Source organism: Bubalus bubalis, chromosome 22 (genome assembly GCF_019923935.1).
Source record: "Bubalus bubalis isolate 160015118507 breed Murrah chromosome 22, NDDB_SH_1, whole genome shotgun sequence".
NCBI classification, from domain to species: Eukaryota; Metazoa; Chordata; class Mammalia; order Artiodactyla; family Bovidae; genus Bubalus; species Bubalus bubalis.
Genome location: NC_059178.1, coordinates 27,038,391 through 27,057,640, shown reverse-complemented (window position 1 = coordinate 27,057,640; position 19,250 = coordinate 27,038,391). Strand labels below are relative to the sequence as shown.

The following is a 19,250-nucleotide window of genomic DNA, read 5'->3' as shown; positions in this document are numbered from 1 at the left end:
CATTAAAAAGAATATATTTGAATCAGTTCTAATGAGGTGGATGAAACTGGAGCCTATTATACAGAATGAAGTAAGCCAGAAAGAAAAACACCAATACAGTATACTAATGCATATATATGGAATTTAGAAAGATGGTAATGATAACCCTGTATGCGAGAGAGCAAAAGAGACACAGATGTATAGAACAGTCTCTTGGACTCTGTGGGAGAGGGAGGGGGGTATGATTTGGGAGAATGGCATTGAAACATGTATAATATCATATAAGAAACAAATTGCCAGTCCAGGTTCCATGCAGGATACAGGATGCTTGGGGCTGGTGCACTGGGATGACCCAGAGGGGTGGTATGGGGAGGGAGGTGGGAGGGGGGGTTCAGGATTGGGAACACGTGTTCACCCATGGCGGATTCATGCTGATGTATGGCAAAACCAATACAATATTGTAAAGTAATTAGCCTCTAATTAAAATAAATAAATTTAAATAAAAAAAATCCTTTCTGATGATCTTTTACTCAGTGTGCTAAAACTATTCATATTTAATGTAGTATTAATGCGTTTGGTTTCTTTCCCGTTTTCTTACTTATTTTGTACATTTTCCCTTTGTTTTTGTTTCATTTGCCTCTTTCTTGCCTTATTTTGGATTATTTTTACATTTTTTAGTATCCATTTTAGTTTATTGTGTTTTTGATTATATATTTTTTGTGTGCGTTTTTTTTTTTAGTGGCTGCTTGCTGTTCTAGGGATTTCAATATACATGCCTAACTTTTCACAATATGCTACCACTTCTTAAGGAATGTAGAAACCTTACGTTGTAAATGCCCCTTCACCCTCGCCTTTATGTTGTAGTCATCTGATGTATGTCTGCTATGTGCTTAGTCGCTCAGTCGTGTCCAACTCTTTGCAACCCCATGGACCGTAGCCCGCAAGGCTCCTCTGTCCATGTGATTTCCCAGGCAAAAATGCTGGAGTGGGTTGCCGTTTCCTTCCCCAGGTTTCAGCTATACCCACTGTAAATCCCATAAGAAAATGTTATAATTTTTGTCTTCATTGGTCACATGTATTTTAAATAACTCAATAGGAGAAGAATAGATACTTATCATGTTGGCTGCTCTTCTTTTTTGCCTCATGTTCCAAGTTTCCTTCTACTGTCATTTTCCTTCTGTCTCAAGATTTTCATGAACTTTTTCTTTTTTTTAAGTTCTTTTACAGCAGATCAGTTTGCTATGATTTTTCATAGTTTTCCTTCCTGTCAGGCTTTTAAAAATTATATTTTTATTCCTGAAGGCTATGATTTTTCATAGTTTTCCTTCCTGTCAGGCTTTTAAAAATTATATTTTTATTCCTGAAGGATATTTCCAGTGGCTATAGAATGTGGGTTGACAGTTCTTTCCTTTTGATACTTTAGAAATGGTGTTCTACTTCTTTCAGAGGTTTCACGTAGTTTCTGGTGAGAAATTTGCAGTTGTCCAATTCACTCTTCCCCTGTAATTAATGTCATTTTTCTCTGGTTGTCCTCTAGGTATTTTCCTTGTTTTTGGTTTTCAGCAGTTTGATTATGATGTAGGTTCCTTTGGGATTATCCTGTTGGGTTTCACTGAGCTGCTGGAATCAGTAGTAAACATGGGAAGTTTTCAGCCTTTGTTTCTTCAAATATTTTTACCGCACCAAACTCTTCTCCTTTCCTTTTGGGACTCTTTAAGAGCACAAATGTTCCCTTCTGCTGTTTTCCCACAGGTCCCTGGGGCTCTGTTCATTTAAAACCTTTTATTTTTTTTCCCTGTGTAGATAATTTCTACTGATTTATCTTCAAGTACAGGCATACCTCGTTTTATTGTGCTTTATTTAATTGCACTTCACAGATACCACATTTTTTACAGATCTGTGGCAACACTGTGTTCTGCAAGTCTAGTGGTGTCATTTTTCCAATGGCATTTGCTCACTTTGTGTCTTTATGTCACATTTTGGTAGTTCTTGCAATATTTCAAACTTTATTTATTATGGGGATCTGTGATTAGTAATTCTTGATGTTAGTACCATGACTATTGAAGTCTCCAGTGGTGCATTTTTTTTTTTATCAATAAGGTATTTTAAAATTAAGGGTGTGCATTGTTTTTCAGACATAATGTTATGGCACCCTTAATAAACAATAGTATAGTGTAAACATAAGTTGTATGTGCACTAGGAAGCCAAAAGATTTGTGTGGCTCACTTTATTGCAGTATTTGCTCTATTGTGGTAGTCTGGAATCAAACCCACACTATCTCTAGCGTTTGCCTGCATAGTCAGTCTTTTCTCTGTCATCTCCATGCTGCTGTTGAGGTTACTGAGAGTGTGTTTTTCTTTTTGGTCATTGTATTTTTCCCTTCTCAATTTTCCACTTAGTCCTTTTTCTTATTGCTTGCATTGTCTAACCATTAATTTTAAGTGCTTGCCTTATTTGGGGGAGCGTTTTAATAATAGCTGTTTTAAAAGTCTGTGTTAGATAATTCCAACCTTTGTGTCATTTTGCTGTTGGTGTCCTGTCATTCATCTTTCTTCTAATTTTACAGGATGTTACAAATTAGTGCAGAGAGATCTAGTGCTCCCTTCATTCTGTCTTCCTCAAAGGTTATATTATGTGTAACCTTGGTGCAGTATCAAAACCAGAAAATTGTAGTTGGTTCAATGTGTGTGTATAGTTCTGGGCTGTTTTATCATGTTGAGATTTCTGTAGCCACGGCTGCAATCAAGATACAGAACTAATCCATCACGGCAAAGATTTCCCAGTGTTACTCCTGTTTAGATGTGTCCCCCCAACCTTCACATCCCTAACACCTGGAAACCACTAATTTGTTCTCCATCTCCATAATTTTTTCATTTGAAGAATGTTATTAGAACAAAATCATACAGTAAACAGCCTTTGAGATTTTTTTTTTTCTTTTTTTACTCCTCAAAATGCCCCTGAGATCCATTCCCGATGTTGGAGGAATCAGTAGTTGACTCCTTTTTAGAGCAGGCTATTATTCCATAGTGGGCTTCCCAGGTGGTTTGGCAACCCACTCCAGTAGTCTTGCCTGGGAAACCCCATGGACAGAGGAGCCTAGTGGGCTATAATACATGGGGTTGCAAAGAGTCAGCCATGACTGAGCAACTGAGCATGTTCTTGTGCCTGTCAAAGGGACATTATTCCCTAGTATGGATGTACTGCAGTCTGTTTAGCCATTTACCTGTTGAAGATAATTTTTGTTGTTTCTATTTTTTGGCTGTTAGAGATAAAGCTGCTGTGAGCATTTGTGTGGAGATTTTTGCATGTACAGTGTTTTCATTTCTCTGGGATGAACATCCATGAGTGCAAATGCTTGGTCATATAATTTGTTGTTGTTCAGTTCTTAAGTCATGCCCATGTTTGCAACCCCAGGACTGTAGTACACCAGGCTCCTCTGCCCTCCACTATTTTCTGGAGTTTGTGTGAATTCTTGTCAATTGAATTGGTGATGCTATCTAACCATCTCATCTTCTGCCGCTCCCTTCTCCTTTTGCCTTCAATCTTTTCCAGCATCAGGTCTTTTCCAGTGAGTTGACTCTTAGTATCAAGTGGCCCAAGTGTTGGAGCTTCAGCTTCTGCATCAGTCTTTCCAGTGAATATTCAGGGTTGATTTCCTTTAGGATTGGCTGATTTGATCTTGCAGTCCACGGGGCTCAAGGGTCTTCTCCAGCACCACAGTTGTTGTTTTGTTGCTGAGTTGTGTCCGACTCTTTGCGACCGTGTGGACTGTGGCTTGCCAGGACTCTCTGTCCATGGATTTCCCGGGCTAGAATACTGGAGTGGGTAACCATTTTCTTCTGCAGGGGATCTTCCCGACCCAGGGATCTAACCACCACCACAATTAGAAAGCATCAGTTCTTCAGTGCTCAGCCTTCTTTATGGTCCAACTCTCACATCTGTGCACGCCTCCGGGAAAAACCATAGTTTTGACTGTATGGACTTTTGTCAGTCATATGATACTCGTTACAAACCTATTTTCCAGAGTGACTCTCCCATTTTCTATACCACCCTGCAATGTATGAGCGATTCTGTTTCTCTGCATTCTGGTCAGCATTGAAATTGTAACTGTTTTTTATGTTGGTTGTTGTAATGAGTATATAGTGGCTAATGATACTTAATATCTCTTCATCACCTATTGGTCATCAGTACATCCTCTTTGGTGAAATGTCTGTCTATATCTTTTGCACATTTTCTAATCAGATTATTTTTTATTGTTGAATTTTGAGAGTGATTCAGGTATTCTAGTATGTTTGGTTTGCAAAAAAATTTTCCCCAGTATTTGGCTTTTTTCCTCTTTTTACAAAGTTCAGTTTATCTGAACTTTCAAAAATATTTTTTGTGTCATGTTTCAGAAACTTTCACTCAGTTTTGTAGTTCTCAAAAAATTTAGCAGTTGTTTTTCTAAACACTTTAACATTTAAATCAGTGATCCAGTATGAGTTAATTTTTGTGTGAGGTAAGAACTTTAGATTGAGATTCATTTTTAAAATAGATATTCAATTTTCCAATACCGTTTTTTTCAATTCAGTTCCTTCATTGAATTGCTTTTGTACCTAGTCAAAAAATCACTTGGCTGTACTTGTATGGGTCTGTTTCTTGATTCTCTATTCTGCTTCATTCATCTATGCAGTTGGCCCTCTTTATCCATAAGTTCCACATCCACAAATTCAGTTTACCACAGATTGAAAACTTTAGAGAAATCCAGAAATATTCAAAAAGCAAAACTTGTATTTGTCTGTAGTCAGCAGTTATTTACATGATATTTACAATGTGTTTACAACTATTTACGTAGCATTTGCATTGTATTATGTATTGTAAGTTCTCTAGAGATGGTTTAATCTAGGATGTGTGGATGGTCTATGCAAATGCTGTGCCATTTTGGTTTGTTTGGTCGTGCTGCACAACTTGCTGGATATTAGTTCCCTGACCAGGGATCGAACCCAGCTCTGGCAGTGAAAGCGCTGAGTCCTAACCATTGGACTGCCAGGGAATTCCACTGTGCTATTTTATTTAAGGGACTTCAGCATCTGTGGATTTAGGTATTTGCTGGGGTCCTAGAACCAATCTCCTGGAGACACCAGCAGAGGACAGTATGTCTGTCCTTCCATGCATAGCGCACTGTCTTGACTGTTGTGGCTATGTGAGTCTTAAACTTGGGCAGAGTTATTCCTCCACATAATTCTTTCTCAACATTTTTTAGCTTTTCTAGTTCCTTTGCTTTTCAATATAAATTTTAGAAAAATTTTGTCTATATCTACCTTATGTACGAAAACTATTGCTGGTATTTGATAGGAATTATGTTAAACCTTAATGTCAATTTTGCGAGAATTAATGTCTTTATCATGTTGAGTCTTTCAGTCCATGAACACTATATGTCTCAATTTATTTAGATCCTTTTAAAATTTCTTTCATCAATATTTTGTAGTTTTCAGCATAAATTCTTTGCATATTTTGTTAGATTTATTCCTCAGTATTCCTTTACCTGAGTAGATATAAATGACATTCTATTTTACATTTTGGTTTCTCCATATTTATTGCTAATATATAGAAATACGGTTGTTTTTGTGTGTTAACCTTATATCTTATGACCTTGTGGAACTCACTTATTAGTTCTTGGTGTTTTTGCTTGTTTTTCTTCTGTAGTTTCCTTGTGATTTTTCTGCAAAATGATATCTGTAAATATAAATGATTAACTTTCTTCCTTTCTGATCTGTATGTCTTTTATTTCGCCTACTTCATTGAGCTGGCTGTAAGCTTCACTGCTGTGTTGAATTAGAGTGGTGAGAGACGACATCCTTGCTTTGTTCTTGATTTTTGAGGGATATCATCATCTTTTTTTTTTGCCATTAAGTTTGATGTTAGTTTCAGGGTTTTTTTGTAGATATTCTTTATAAGTTGAGAAATCATTCACCTCTATTCCTAGTTTCCTGAGAGTCATTTCTCATAAATGGGAGTCATCAAATTTGAAAAATCAAATACTTTTTCTGCATCTGTTGATATCATGTGATTTTTCTTCTTTAGCTTGTTCATATAGTGAATTATATATGAAGAGTACTTTTAAGATTTGCTCTCTTAGCAACTTTCAGATACTCAGTACAGTATTGTTAGCTATAGTGACCGTGCTGTGTGTTATATCCCAAGAACTTATCATCATATACTGAAAGTCCAAGCTCTTGTTTTACAACGAAGCCCTCTTTCCAATCTAGTCCAATATCACTTCTTTGAGCAGCTAATGATGGTTGTTGTGTGTGTGTGTGTGTGTTGGAATGTGAACATGGGCTAGCCATCACTGTGACTGAAGAAGGAAGTCTCTTCAGGCTTGTCATTCTTAGCTCAGGGGTCTTCATATAATGAGGTGACAGCCACTCTGCTTCCTCAACTGCTCACACAAGCTGGGGAGTCTTCAAAGGAAAGAATCCTTTCCAATCATAAGTCTGAGAGCTTTGGTAGACATGTGCCTCCACAGCCTTTCTTTGACTCACAGAGTTTTGAAAAAGCCCCTTTAGACCAAAACACCTGCATTACGATGGTCTGGTACATGGGTAGACGCCTCTGATTTTATCCTTGGCAACTTATGATGTAATCTTATGTTCCAGAATTAGAATTTTAAAATGAAAGATCATCATATTCTTCCAGCCAAATTGTGGAAACAGGCTTCTTTATCTATAATGCTTTTGTGTGTATTTCTTTGTATAGCTTTTTTTTTTTTGGTTGCTGTAGGTATTAGACGTGTATAATTCACAACATTGGATTGGTGTTGACATTTTACTGGTTTGTGGAAAGGGTAGAAATCTTTATGTTCCTTTACCCTCCTAGTATATAATATATTCATCTTTAATATCTATATAAAATGAGAAACAATCAGGTAATATTAAAATTTTTTGCTTCAACTTTTAAGAGGAAGAAAATATATTGTATTTTCCCCTATTTTTACTTTTTCATTTGTTCTTTCTATTATCCAAAGATTCATTCTTATTATCATTTTTGATTTGAAAAATTTCCTTTATTATTGTTCACCAACTATACTTCAACTAAAATTTTAAATTATTTTTTAAAAATAAATAGATAAAAAAGAATTTCCTTAAACTGTCATTTTGGAATAGATCTGCTGGTCACAAATCTCTTAGTTTTTGGTCATCTGAAACTATCCTTTTTTTTTTTTTTTTTTGATATGGAATTCTACTTGGACAGTTTTTTTGTTGGTTTGGATTTCTTTGGCTATGTCCTATTAGTTTCTTCAGTTTAGAGGCTTAGGTCTTTTGCAGAATACAGGGAATTGTTAGCTTTTATTTATTTCACTCCTTTTCAGTCCCATTATCTTTCTTTTCTCCTTCTGGGCCTCTAGTGACATTGCTGCTACTGCTGCTGAGTCGCTTCGTCGTGTCCCGACTCTGTGTGACCCTGTAGACGGCAGCCCACCAGGCTCCCCCGTCCCTGGGATTCTCCAGGCAAGAATACTGGAGTGGGTTGCCATTTCCTTCTCCAATGCGTGAAAGTGAAAAGTGAAAGGGAAGTCGCTCAGTCGTGTCCGACTCTTAGCGACCCCATGGACTGCAGCCCACTGGGATCCTCCGTCCATGGGATTTTCCAGCAAGAGTACTGGAGTGGGGTGCCATCACCTTCTCTGTCTAGTGACATTAAATCTTATGATTACATAGGTCTCTGAGTCTCTGTTCATTCCCCCCACCCCCAACCACCTTTGATCAAGGTCTGGCTTTGTGAAAATCTGTATAGGAACTTTAAGAAGATAGCAGTGAGCTGTGTATTTTTTTTTTAATTATTTTATTTTTTAATTCAACAACATATATGATCATTCTGAGGAACTCTTCCACATTTTAACTACATGTGTTGATTAGGGTGACATGAAGCACACAGGCAAGTGACTCATTTTGCTGCCTTTAAAAGGAAACACTGCTTTGCATCCCTTTCCTCCTTATTAAATAGTCAGGATCACACACTGGTGCTTGTTCAAATAACCAGTAGATTCGGCTCTTTGAAATGTGCCAACCCAGCGACAACGAGGACTCTGAAAAAGGAAGATTCCACAAGCCATTTCTGTGACTCATCAAAAGGCTTCAGACTGGAAAGGAAAAGTGCATTTCATTTTTTATTAGTCAATATAGTTGGCTGGAAATCAGTTTGTTTTTCTCACTTTCATTTACAAAGTCAATGGGCTGGGTTTATTGGAAAATATTTTTATACTACTGCTAACTGAACATATGACGTGTTTTATTTTTCCCCAAAGAAACGAATCAGACACTTGAAGGAAAAATTTGAAAAGTAAACTCTCTTCCCCTAAAATAAAGTCAAACCATCTGAAAGTTTTCACTTATTCATGCCCACACAAAATCTAGCTTGTGTTCACCCATACCTGTAAACTGTTAAATGATCGAGAGGAAAATCCTCTGTGAAATTACCCATGAATATATTTTTATGACTTCTTACGATGTATCAGTTTCTTACAACGGCCCTACATGGTCACATTTCACATGTGATAGTTGTTGTTACATTTATTTTGCAGATGAGGACATTGAGGCTGTGAAGCGTTAGGTAACTTGCTTAAGATCACAGGACTATGAAGTGTTCTTGATTGGAATATGACTCTGTGTGCTTATGACGTGATAACTGTTTACATAGTAATATTTTTCTTTTTTAGAAGGTTGATGTCTCAACTTTGTATCTTAATTCTGTCCTCCCTTAGACTTTTTTGGAACCTCAATCATTTTTATTCTATAAAAATATATCTCCTCTACCTAAAAGTATCTCTTTAAATTTAAATCATGCAAGCTTTAATTTTTCTCATTTCTTTTGGCCATTATTTCATTTGTTCCTTTTCCACTAGCTTTTCTACCCATTATAAGTTGGTTTATGCCCCTTCCATTCTGAGAAGCATTCTATTTAAGGTCGATGGTTTAAAAGAAAAGCTTCCCCAAGAGTCTCACTGTAGCTTTTCTGGGCCTAGGTGGTCTATTGTACATCTCTTCCGTAACCTCTTGCCTCAGGTGTCTGTGGGGTTTGTAGTTTTCTGGTAGCTTTTATGAGCTCTGCGCCCACTGCTTTGTCTGTCTGTATTCTTAGTTACACAGAACAGAAAGGTCCTCGTCTCTGTCCTTAAGACATCCCTTGAATAGGTTAATACAGGCACACACAGCAGTTGACAAATATGGTCCCGCTCTGCTCCCTCCAGTTCAAGGTGGGGGAAGTGGGGACCAACCTGTTACCTGCTCAAGACCAAGACCACCCCCACTCTGGGAGAGAGTTGGTTAACAGTGAGGAAACATGTCACAAATTTTCCTACCATTTGAATGTGGCTTGTACTCCACCGGATATTTGCTTTTTTTTTTTTTTTTCTCTAAACCTTTGTTTTCCTGAACTCCTTCAAATTTGGTTTACGGAGCTGCTGGGTACGGTGTTTGTTTGTTTTTTTTCCTATAGGGGAACAAGAGTTTGGAGTTTCCTAGTCCACCACTTTGCTGATGTCCAATAGTGACTTTAAAAAAAAGTTGTAGCAAAATATGTAGAATATGTAACTTACCATTTTAATTATTTCTAAATGTACAGTTCAGTGGCATTACGTTGTTCTGCAGCTATCATCAGTGACATTTTAATTACAAATTATTTGGCTCCTTCTGCGTTTTTCATTTTAGTTGACTTCCATGTGGCATTTTGCTCTGCTCTTAAGTTCTTTCTACAGTTTTTTCAGCTTTCATGACACTGCTATATCTTCCTTCCCCATCTCTTATTGCTCACTGGTCATGTTTGCTCTGCTTGTCTTTCAGATGTTAATGTTTCCCAGAAGGCTATTATTCACTCTTTTTCCATTTTCCCCTTGGTTTACACTTGCTGGGTAATTGCATCTGTTATCATGAATTTAAATGTATTCTTGTGACTTCCAAACCTGTATCCAGCCCAGTCTCTCTGTTGAACTCAAACTCATATTTTGAACTACCGTCTAGTTATCCATAAAAATGGTAGGTATCCTACAGGGATATCAAGTTCAGTATATCTCAAATCTTGATCTTTCCTCTCCAAAATGTTATTCTCTGCCTTGGTTAATGAAGTCACTCTCTACTCACCTAAACTAGAAGATATTCATTCTTAATCCTTCCTGTCCCTCTCTCAGTCATTCTTCAGATTCTTTTGCTTCTAATGCTCCATTCCTGTTGCCCCCAGTTAGTGCAGACTTGGATCTTTTTGTGCTTTATTACCACAGTATGCTCCTGACCACTCCCTTTTCCACCTGTTTCTTCCTTTTTTAATCCATTGTCTTTATCATTGTCAGACTTTAGTAAAATAAAAGCTAGTCATGTCATTCTTCCTCTCCCCCAAATTCATATGGTTCCAATAACAGAAATACCAAAATTCTTAGCATGGTATGTTACACCTTTAATACACATTCGTTAACCCATCCTCACGGCATTGTTTCCTGCACCCTCTTCCTCATATCTATGGAACCAGAACATCCTATTCTCATTCTTTAAATTTTTCTTGCCTTTCTTCTCTTTAGATTGCCTTACCCCACCTTCATCTTGCTCTTTTCAAATTCTCTTCTTTAAAGATCAACAAACTCAAACAAATGGAGCCTAATTAAACTTATAAGCTTTGGACAGCAAAGGAAACCATAAACAAAACGAAAGACAACCTATGGTCTGGGAGGAAGTATTTGCAAATGATGCTCCCAGTAGCGGATTAATTTACAAAATATGCAAACAGCTCATACAGCTTAATGTCAAAAAAACACAACTGAATCAAAAAAATAGAAAACCTAAGAGACATTTCTCCAAAGAAGACATATAGAGGGCCAACAGGTACATGAAAAGATGCTCAACATTGCTAGTTATTAGAGAAATGCAAGTTAAAACTGCAATGAGATATCCCCTTATAATGGTCAGTGGCCATCATTAAAATGTCTACAAATAACAAATGTTGAAGAGGGTGTGGAGAAAAAGGAACCCTTCTTACACTGTTGATAGGAATGTAAATTGGTGTAACAGCTATGGAAAACAGTATAGAAGTTCCTTAAAAAGCTAAAAATAAAGTTACCATTTGATCGTGCAATCCCACTCCTGGGCACATACCTAGAGAAAACTAATTTGAAAAAATACATGTACCCCAATGTTCATAGCAGCGCTGTGTACAAAAGTCAAGACATGGAAGCATTAAATGTCCATCAACAGATAAATGGATAAAGATGATGTGGGGGGGGGGGTGTGTGTGTGTACATACATACAGGAATATAGCATAGTGGAATATTACTCAACCATAAAAAATGATGAAATAATGCCATTTGCAGCAACATGGATATACTTGGAGATTATCTTATTAAGTGAAGTAAGTCAGACTTTGAAGGACAAATGTGATACAATTTATATGTGAAATCTTAGAAAATAATACAAACGAACTTATTTACAAAACAGACTCTTAGACATAGAAAACAGGCTTTTGGTTATAAAAAGAGATGGGATTAATTAGGAGTTTGAGATGAACTGATACACTCTACTATTTATAAAATGGATAAACAACAAGGACAGGGAACTGTATTCAGTGTCTTGTGATAACCTCTAATGGAAAAGAATCTTAAAAAGGATAGATATAAAGAAAAAAAAAGAAAAAAAGAAAAAGGATAGATATATATGTAACTCAGCCACTTTGCTGTATACCTGAAGGTAATACAACATTGTAAATTGACTATAATTCAATATAAAGAATGGCTAAAGAGAAGTAAAGGTCAGCTTATATTTCATGTCCTTTATGAAGCTCAAGTTAAGCAGTCTTTTCTCTGTTTGTGTACTTTGTAATACTCAGGATCCCATATTATTTACTTTTTCTACCTACTAACCAGTGAGCTCCCAAAGTATTTTACTGTTTTTATCATCAGTGTTATTACTACTACTAACTCGTTCTATTTTCTGAAGGCAGACTTACAAATAATTATAACAAGCACAGTAATTCCTGAAGCAGGAAGTGCATAGGAGGTGTTTTATTTTGTAACATTTTCTCAGAGTGCTGGGGAAGGCAGCACAAACATTTGAGGCAGTCTGCATATAAGAAATATTCATGTTCCAGCTGGGGAAAGGAACAGGTAAAAAGGCAGTGGGGTAGACTGAGCAATGGGACGTGACTCTAGCACAGTATGACTCAAGCCTAGATACATGTATGTGGAGAAAAATGAGGCTGCAAAGATTTGAGATTTTTGAGATTGGTTGGGAAAAGCCACTGTATGTTTAATTAACTATTTGGATTACTAAATTTTTTGTTGTGTAATTATCCTAGGATGCACTGACATGTGTATAGTAATGTCACATTGCTTAAACATATTTTAGTTTAATAGCAGAAGTTGTTAAAATTCCCTGAGGAAATTCTTTTTCCATTTTCATATCACTGCTTAATTTTGAGAAATTTCTTATCTCTACCTAACAAAGAGATTAACATGGACCCAAAGTATTTTCTTTAAGTGGTACATCAACTGTCATCAAATATTTGACAATAGTCAAGAAAAATTTTTTGATTTTCAAAAGTCCTTGTTTTACTGCCTTAATTTTTTTTTTGTGGAGGGGGTGTAGTTTCTCAAAAACTTATTTAGAATAGTAACGATTTTGATTTTGAAATTTTACTTAAAGATGAAATTTTTTATGCATAGTATTTTTTTCTTTCCTAGTGCCTTTATATTCTTGTACTTTATAACAAGTGTAATATTACTAATGGACCTAATCTTAAATGATATTTTACACGGGAATCTTACTTTTGTAATTCAGAACTATCCAGAGACTGAAGTTGGCAGCAGTGTTAAGTTGAATAATTTCCTCCTGCATCTCCTTTACTTAAACTCTGTTGTGAGGTAACACAACTAGTGCTTTCCCTGCTCCTAATACCAGCTCTTTTTAAGACATATGAAATGTCCATTCTTCATAGAGTTTCTTGTAAAATGTTATACTTGTCATTAATTATGGTTGCCTTTGTGTGTTTATGTGAAAGTATTCAACACTTCGCTAATGTGACTAGTTTCTTTCAAAATACATACTGGTCTACTACTGCTGCTGCTGCTAAGTCGCGTCAGTCGTGTCTGACTCTGTGCAACTCCATAGACAGCAGCCCACCAGGCTCCTCTGTCCCTGGGATTCTCAGGGCAAGAACACTGGAGTGGGTTGCCATTTCCTTCTCCAATGCATGAAAGTGAAAAGTGAAAGTGAAGTCGCTCAGTTGTGTCCGACTCTTCGTGACCCCATGGATTATAGCTTACCAGGCTCCTCCATCCATGGGATTTCCTAGGCAAGAGTACTGGAGTGGGGTGCCATCGCCTTCTCTGACTGGTCTACTATCATTGTTCAAATATACATAGCAAAGGATTTAATTTTTGTAATTCTTTGACATTGACTCCTCTCCATAATAATTGATTATTATGGGAGGATAATAATTAATGTTAATTTCTGTTAAGGTTCTGAATTCTGGTACTAGAATATGGAGTTTAGGAAGTGGCAAGCCTTATTCTCCATTATTTTACAGAACTTCAGAGTACTGAATAAAAGTCAGAATTCTTTGTCCTACTCTAAGGTTGTATTATCTTGTTTAGCTTCTCTGCTTCATTAAAGTGAAAGCCTGCATCCCTCTCCCCAATCTCAGTGTTTTGACTCCCCTTACAGCCTCTGCTGGTATGTCTATACCTTAGATTATGCTAGAAGGATACCTTCTTGCCCATTTTATTTCTCTGATAAAAAAAATAATTTTGGCTTATGAATGATACTGAAAAACTCTACTGTCTCCTACAATTGTAAAATCAAAGTATACGGTGATAGGGCCAGACATCTAGTCCTGGTGACTGTACCCAAGTTAGTGGAGGCCGCTAGTTTTCCATTAACAAATGCATGCTTGAATTCTATTGTTAAGAATAGTCAGATGCATTATCTTTTTTTTTTTTAAACCCAACTTTTAATTATATATGGGATTTCTACACTTGGAAGGGTTTTAATATCATGACCTGAGATTTACTCTTGAGGTTTTATGACCACATGACTAAAATATCTATTTTCTCTTTATGTCATTTCTGTCAATAGTGAGACTAACTTGTAGAGCTTTCAAATGTCAGCTAGAGAAATAAAGAGTGAAAAGTGGAACTGTTTAAGGGTCGAATACGTTCCTTATTTAGCTCTCACAGAGCCTGAGTTGTAGTGAGTTATTTCCATTTTATAAAAGAGAAAACTGAGGCTCAGTTATAAAAACAACGTTTACCAAAGAGTGACACTTTTTGTCGCCCCATCTTGCCCCTGGTCTCACTGTTTGAATGGATGATTCTCTCACCCTTTTGGTGCAACAAGTCCTATATCTCCTACATTGGCTTTTAATGAACTCTGTGTATTTCAGAGAGGTGCTTTAGGTCACAAGAGGGGCTTCCCTGATATCCGCCTGCAATGCCGGAGACCCCACTTCGATTCCTGGGTTGGGAAGATCCGCTGGAGAAGGGATAGGCTACCCAATCTGGTATTTTGGGGCTTCCCTTGTGGCTCAGCTGGAAAAGAATCCGCCTGCAATGCAGGAGACCTGGGTTCAATCCCTGGGTTGGGAAGATCCCCCTGGAGAAGGGAAAGGCTACCCACTCCAGTGTTCTGACCTAGAGAATTCCATGGACAGTTCGTAGGGTCACAAAGAGTGGGACACGACTGAGTGACTTTCACTTCATTTAGGTCACAAGAATTAGAAGATCCAATGTAAATTGAGTTAAACCATAAGGAAAATGTATTATATTGAGATAGAATGGGAAGGATAGTTTCCAGAGTAGATTAATTCAGTGGTTCAAAAACATCATCATAGACTCGGGTTCCTTCCATCTATCATGTCTCTTGTCCTCACTGTGTTTGGCTTTGTTTCCTGCCAGTTTCCCTTGAGGCCCCAAGGTGGCTCCTGTTGTTTAAGTGTCATATAGAGATATGACAGTTTCTCATAAAAGGAGAGACTATCTCTGACATGTATCTCTTTCAGGAGAGAAGAAACTTTTCCCCAGAAACCTTTCTGTAGGTTTTCCCCTCACATTTGATGTGCCAGATTATTACCATATTCCTGTACTTCAGCTGAACACTGGCAAGAGTAGTAGGCCTCCATGTTTAGCTTAAATTAGAAGTGACCTCCTTGAGTTGGGGAAGATCTCTCCCTTCATGGAAGCTCATAGTTTCCTGGAGAAAGGTGGGTTGCCCGAACAAAATCAAGATTGAATTAGGAAGGTAGAAGGAGGAAATAGTTGTTGGGGTAGGAGAGCCAACAGTATCTGCGATGCTGTGAGTAAAACGCCATGGTCGCATCAGAAATCGAGCTGTGGAGATTAAAGTAAAAAATAACTGTAATATAAGGAAAACTGTTCGATTTCATAGGTAGTTTGGGGAAGGTCATGCAGAAGAGGGCGTGGTGGCGTACTAGAAAAAATATAGCACTTTGATCCAGGACATTAGGTTTGAGTCTTAACCAGTGTACTTTCTAGTTTTAATTAGACAAATATGACTTGTGATTTTCTATTAGTTTTTAAATGGTGGTACTTGGACTTAAATACACATGTTTGTTCTCAATTCCTAACTTCATTTTAGAGATACAGGGTTTTTAAATCATGTTTTTGTCATGGTCATGTTATTTCTATAACTATTAGACTAAGAGTTTGTATTTTGATTGTAAGACAACTTACTAGCTCTGTGGCATTGGACAAATTGGTTAATGTTTCTGATTGTTATTTGCCTTGAGTATGGAATGTAGTGTTAATTAAACAAGGGATTTTTTGAGTTTTTTTCCTAACATTTAGTAACTTAAAAAAATTATTTGGAGTAAGATTGTAGGCAGTTTGCAGTATATTTATTGGAAAGAGCATGTTGTGAGTAAAGTTTAATGCACATTTCCCTCACTTTCTAATGTTTTATTTGATATTAGAAAACAACTTAAACTGTCAAAAATTTAGATGTTCTGGACCTTTTAAAACTGGAAAGTGTCTTTGGAAGTAGGAGCTCTTAAAATAGTACTTATTATAAGATGTAATAATATGTTGATTTTATTACATTATGCTTACTTGTATTTCCTAGGAATGTTTATCAAAATTCGACCTAAAATTGTGGGCCTAAAATTGTGGGGCTAGTGTTATTTGCATTACTCTATAATCTATGCAATTTTTTTGGAGTGACATGGTCTGCTGAAACTTACTATCTAATAAGGCAAGTGTTATTTCTTGAGTAATATGATGCATTTTCTCTGGAGCAAAAAAATCATTGGTTTAACGTACATTTTATGCCCACTTGTTCAAGACATCCTGGAAGATGCTGTGGGAGAAAATGAGATGTTAACTGGTTTCTGCTTTAAAGAGTTTAAATTCTAGTCAAAGGGGTATATATACATTTAATTTACCTTGTCCTAGAAAATAGTGAATTAATATATTTATTGATTGGTTTTCAATACAAGTAAAGATTCTCATCTCTTTATTGAAAAATCATTAACAGAAGTATTCAAATGCTTTATGAGACTAAGAAATGTGTCTCAAGGATAGATGAACCTGTTCTGGTGGGGAGACTTTTTCTTCAGATCTGTACAAACCTGAATTCTAAAAAGCCCACAGTAGGATTAGTTGGTCTCTTTAGTCATCTTCTCATGGTCAGTTTCCAACCTAAGCAGTGATATATTTTAAAACCTATAAAAATTTGACTAGACTTTGCAGTTTCCTAGAGAAATATTTTAAGTATTCTAAAATAGCTGGAGTTATTCATACCTTTGACTTAACACAAAGTATATCTCCCCTAGCTTCTATTTCTCTTTCAGACTTTTATGAACATGACTCTTCATGGTCTCCAGATAGTGTGTTTTCCTTTGCTGCTTTTTATTTTGGGGCTTTATTGTAGTCAACTAAATTTCTCCAGTTAAATACAATGAAGATGACTTGGGATTGTCTGACTGTTTCCCCGTTGGCACATGATGAGATATAATCTGAATAGAAGCATTCCTACTTCAACACTGATTGGTACACCTTCTCATTGTCCTGCTCTTGCTTAGATAATACTTAAATGTCCCCCTTAAAAGTAAAAGCCCATGCTTGTCCCTTACTTGTGGTTGTTCTAAAAAGTTTTTCAAAGAAAGAGAACCCAATATATTTATATACACACCATAAAAATGTATCAAAATGCAGAATTTATTTTACACTAAACTTCACATTTTAGGAACTAGTATTTGATACTACCTTATAAAATATTTGTGGTCCAAAATGTAGGTCATTTGTTTTTTATGAATGTCTAAGAAATAAATAAATTCAGTAGTTAAAGGGAAGTGAAAAGTAAAATTTCATGCCCTTATATGGAGAAAAGGGCATGAGTTGAGGTCACTTGTAGCCAGTTCGTGGTGATTTTGCTGCTCCTCTGCCTGAGAGAGTTAGAAAGTGAAAACTCTGTTATCAGTGGTGTCTAACCTTTTTGGCATGAGGGAATGATTTTGTGGAAGACAACTGCTTGCTGCTGCTGTGCCGCTGGGTTCCTAGCAGGCCATGGACTGGTACTGGCTTGGGGGTTGGGGACCTCTGCTCTGTATGAAATAAAAATGAGTTTTCTCTTCTTCCAGTACTCATGTAACCTTGTAGAAGGTGTTAAATGAATGCAGGATGTGTGAGAGAAAGGCAGATAAGCAGATTAAATGTTAAAGCATAAGTTTTTTTCTTTATACTCATGAAAGAGGAACGTGTTCATAGTGTGATCCAAAAACTAACTTTGTTTGTTTGTTTATTTGTTTAGGATGGATTGGATGCTTTGGTATATGATTTGGATTTTCCTGCCTTAAGAAAAAACAAAAATATTGACAACTTTTTAAGCAGATGTAAGTAATTTTTTGTGGAGGTTAATGCTAGACTATATATAATGAAATATTGACTTAGATAATTCAAGCCCTTTTTTTTTCTTTCTATTTACTCTGGCTATTTCATCAATAATATCTACATCAGATGAGAAGGAAATAGGAAAGAAACTTTGTCAGTTTGAGTGCTTATCAGGAAAATCTAAAATATCTTGCAGAGAAGGGAATAAAAAGTAAATGGTTAAAATAAATATGTTAAACATACATGCACATTGAATTTCAATAATGTTTTATTTATTCTCTGTTTTTCTTTTATAAATGAATTAGCTGTTATATTTTAATACCTGCAGGTTAAGAATTGATTACATATGAAAAGCCCTCCTACCTGTAAGATATGAATTTTCTTCATGAAACCTGGTGTATACTTAAGTTTTACAGATGTTCTTTTATAAAAAGATGTTTATAAAATTTTGATATTAGATATTTTGTTTAAATTTTGATTAGAAAACTTAATAGTTTCAAATTTTTCATCTTAAATAATTGATAATAAGGATTTTGGTCATAAAATCTTCCCCACTCCATTTTTTAAAATCTATTCCTAAACTATACATATTGATATAGTTAGGTTGAGGTTGTTGTAGTATTATCTGCCAATTTTGGTTACGTATGTTTTGTTAGAAAAGTTTTATTTTTCTAAATAGTCAGATCTTTTTAACTTTAGATTTACTTTCTTTTATCATTTCTACACTTTGAAATCCTGCCTCAGAATTTTACTTATCAATCTTTTGGGTTTCTGTTTCTCTCTTTTTTATAAAAATATTTTTCCAGCCTTAATTCTGTTTTGGAATATAGTGCCAGATTCTGAATAGTGAACTTTTAAACAAGTTTTATTAATTTCTCACATCTTACTGATATTGCAGGAAAATTTTAGTGCTGTTTAATTTGCTTCACCTCCTTACTTAACAGTACAGAAGAACTGAAAAGATGGAGAAGCTTGACCAGTTCTTTGATGGGAGGCGAAAGGATAATTGCTTGTTAGTACAGAGAGTAGGGGGGTGGTGGGAGAGTATAATTTGGTGAAGTAAGATCACAAGAATTGAAACACATTTTAAAAAAATCAGTTACTGGTTTTACTATGCAACATTGCTGCTTTCATAATATTAAGTTTGCCTTTACAGTATATTTTGTAAATAGGAACACCAGGAGCCATAGTAGAAATGTTAATAAGTAAAGTGAAGATAAAAAGCTAAACTATGTAAACTGATTAACCTGTGTAGTTTAGTCTAGTTTTTAGATTGAAGAAAAATACAGAGAATAATATTAAAAGTTTTAGTAATTCATATCTAGCATTAGGTTAAAATTTTGACTGAGTAGGATTTATACCAGCATTGCAAAGTTTGTTTAAGGTTCAAAAATCAATTTGTGTAATTTAT

At 36.0% G+C, this 19,250-nt stretch overlaps 1 protein-coding gene across 2 annotated transcripts in view; it reads left to right on the top strand.

The window, feature by feature from the left end:
- The window catches only part of ROCK1 (Rho associated coiled-coil containing protein kinase 1), a 124,406-nt gene that overhangs the window by 18,491 nt on the left and 86,665 nt on the right, over positions 1-19,250 (top strand). For both annotated transcript variants that reach the window (XM_006079201.4, XM_006079200.4), the window contains exon 2: positions 17,760-17,841. In XM_006079201.4, the coding sequence (XP_006079263.2) occupies positions 17,760-17,841 (82 nt within the window). The remainder of the gene's footprint in view (positions 1-17,759; positions 17,842-19,250) is intronic.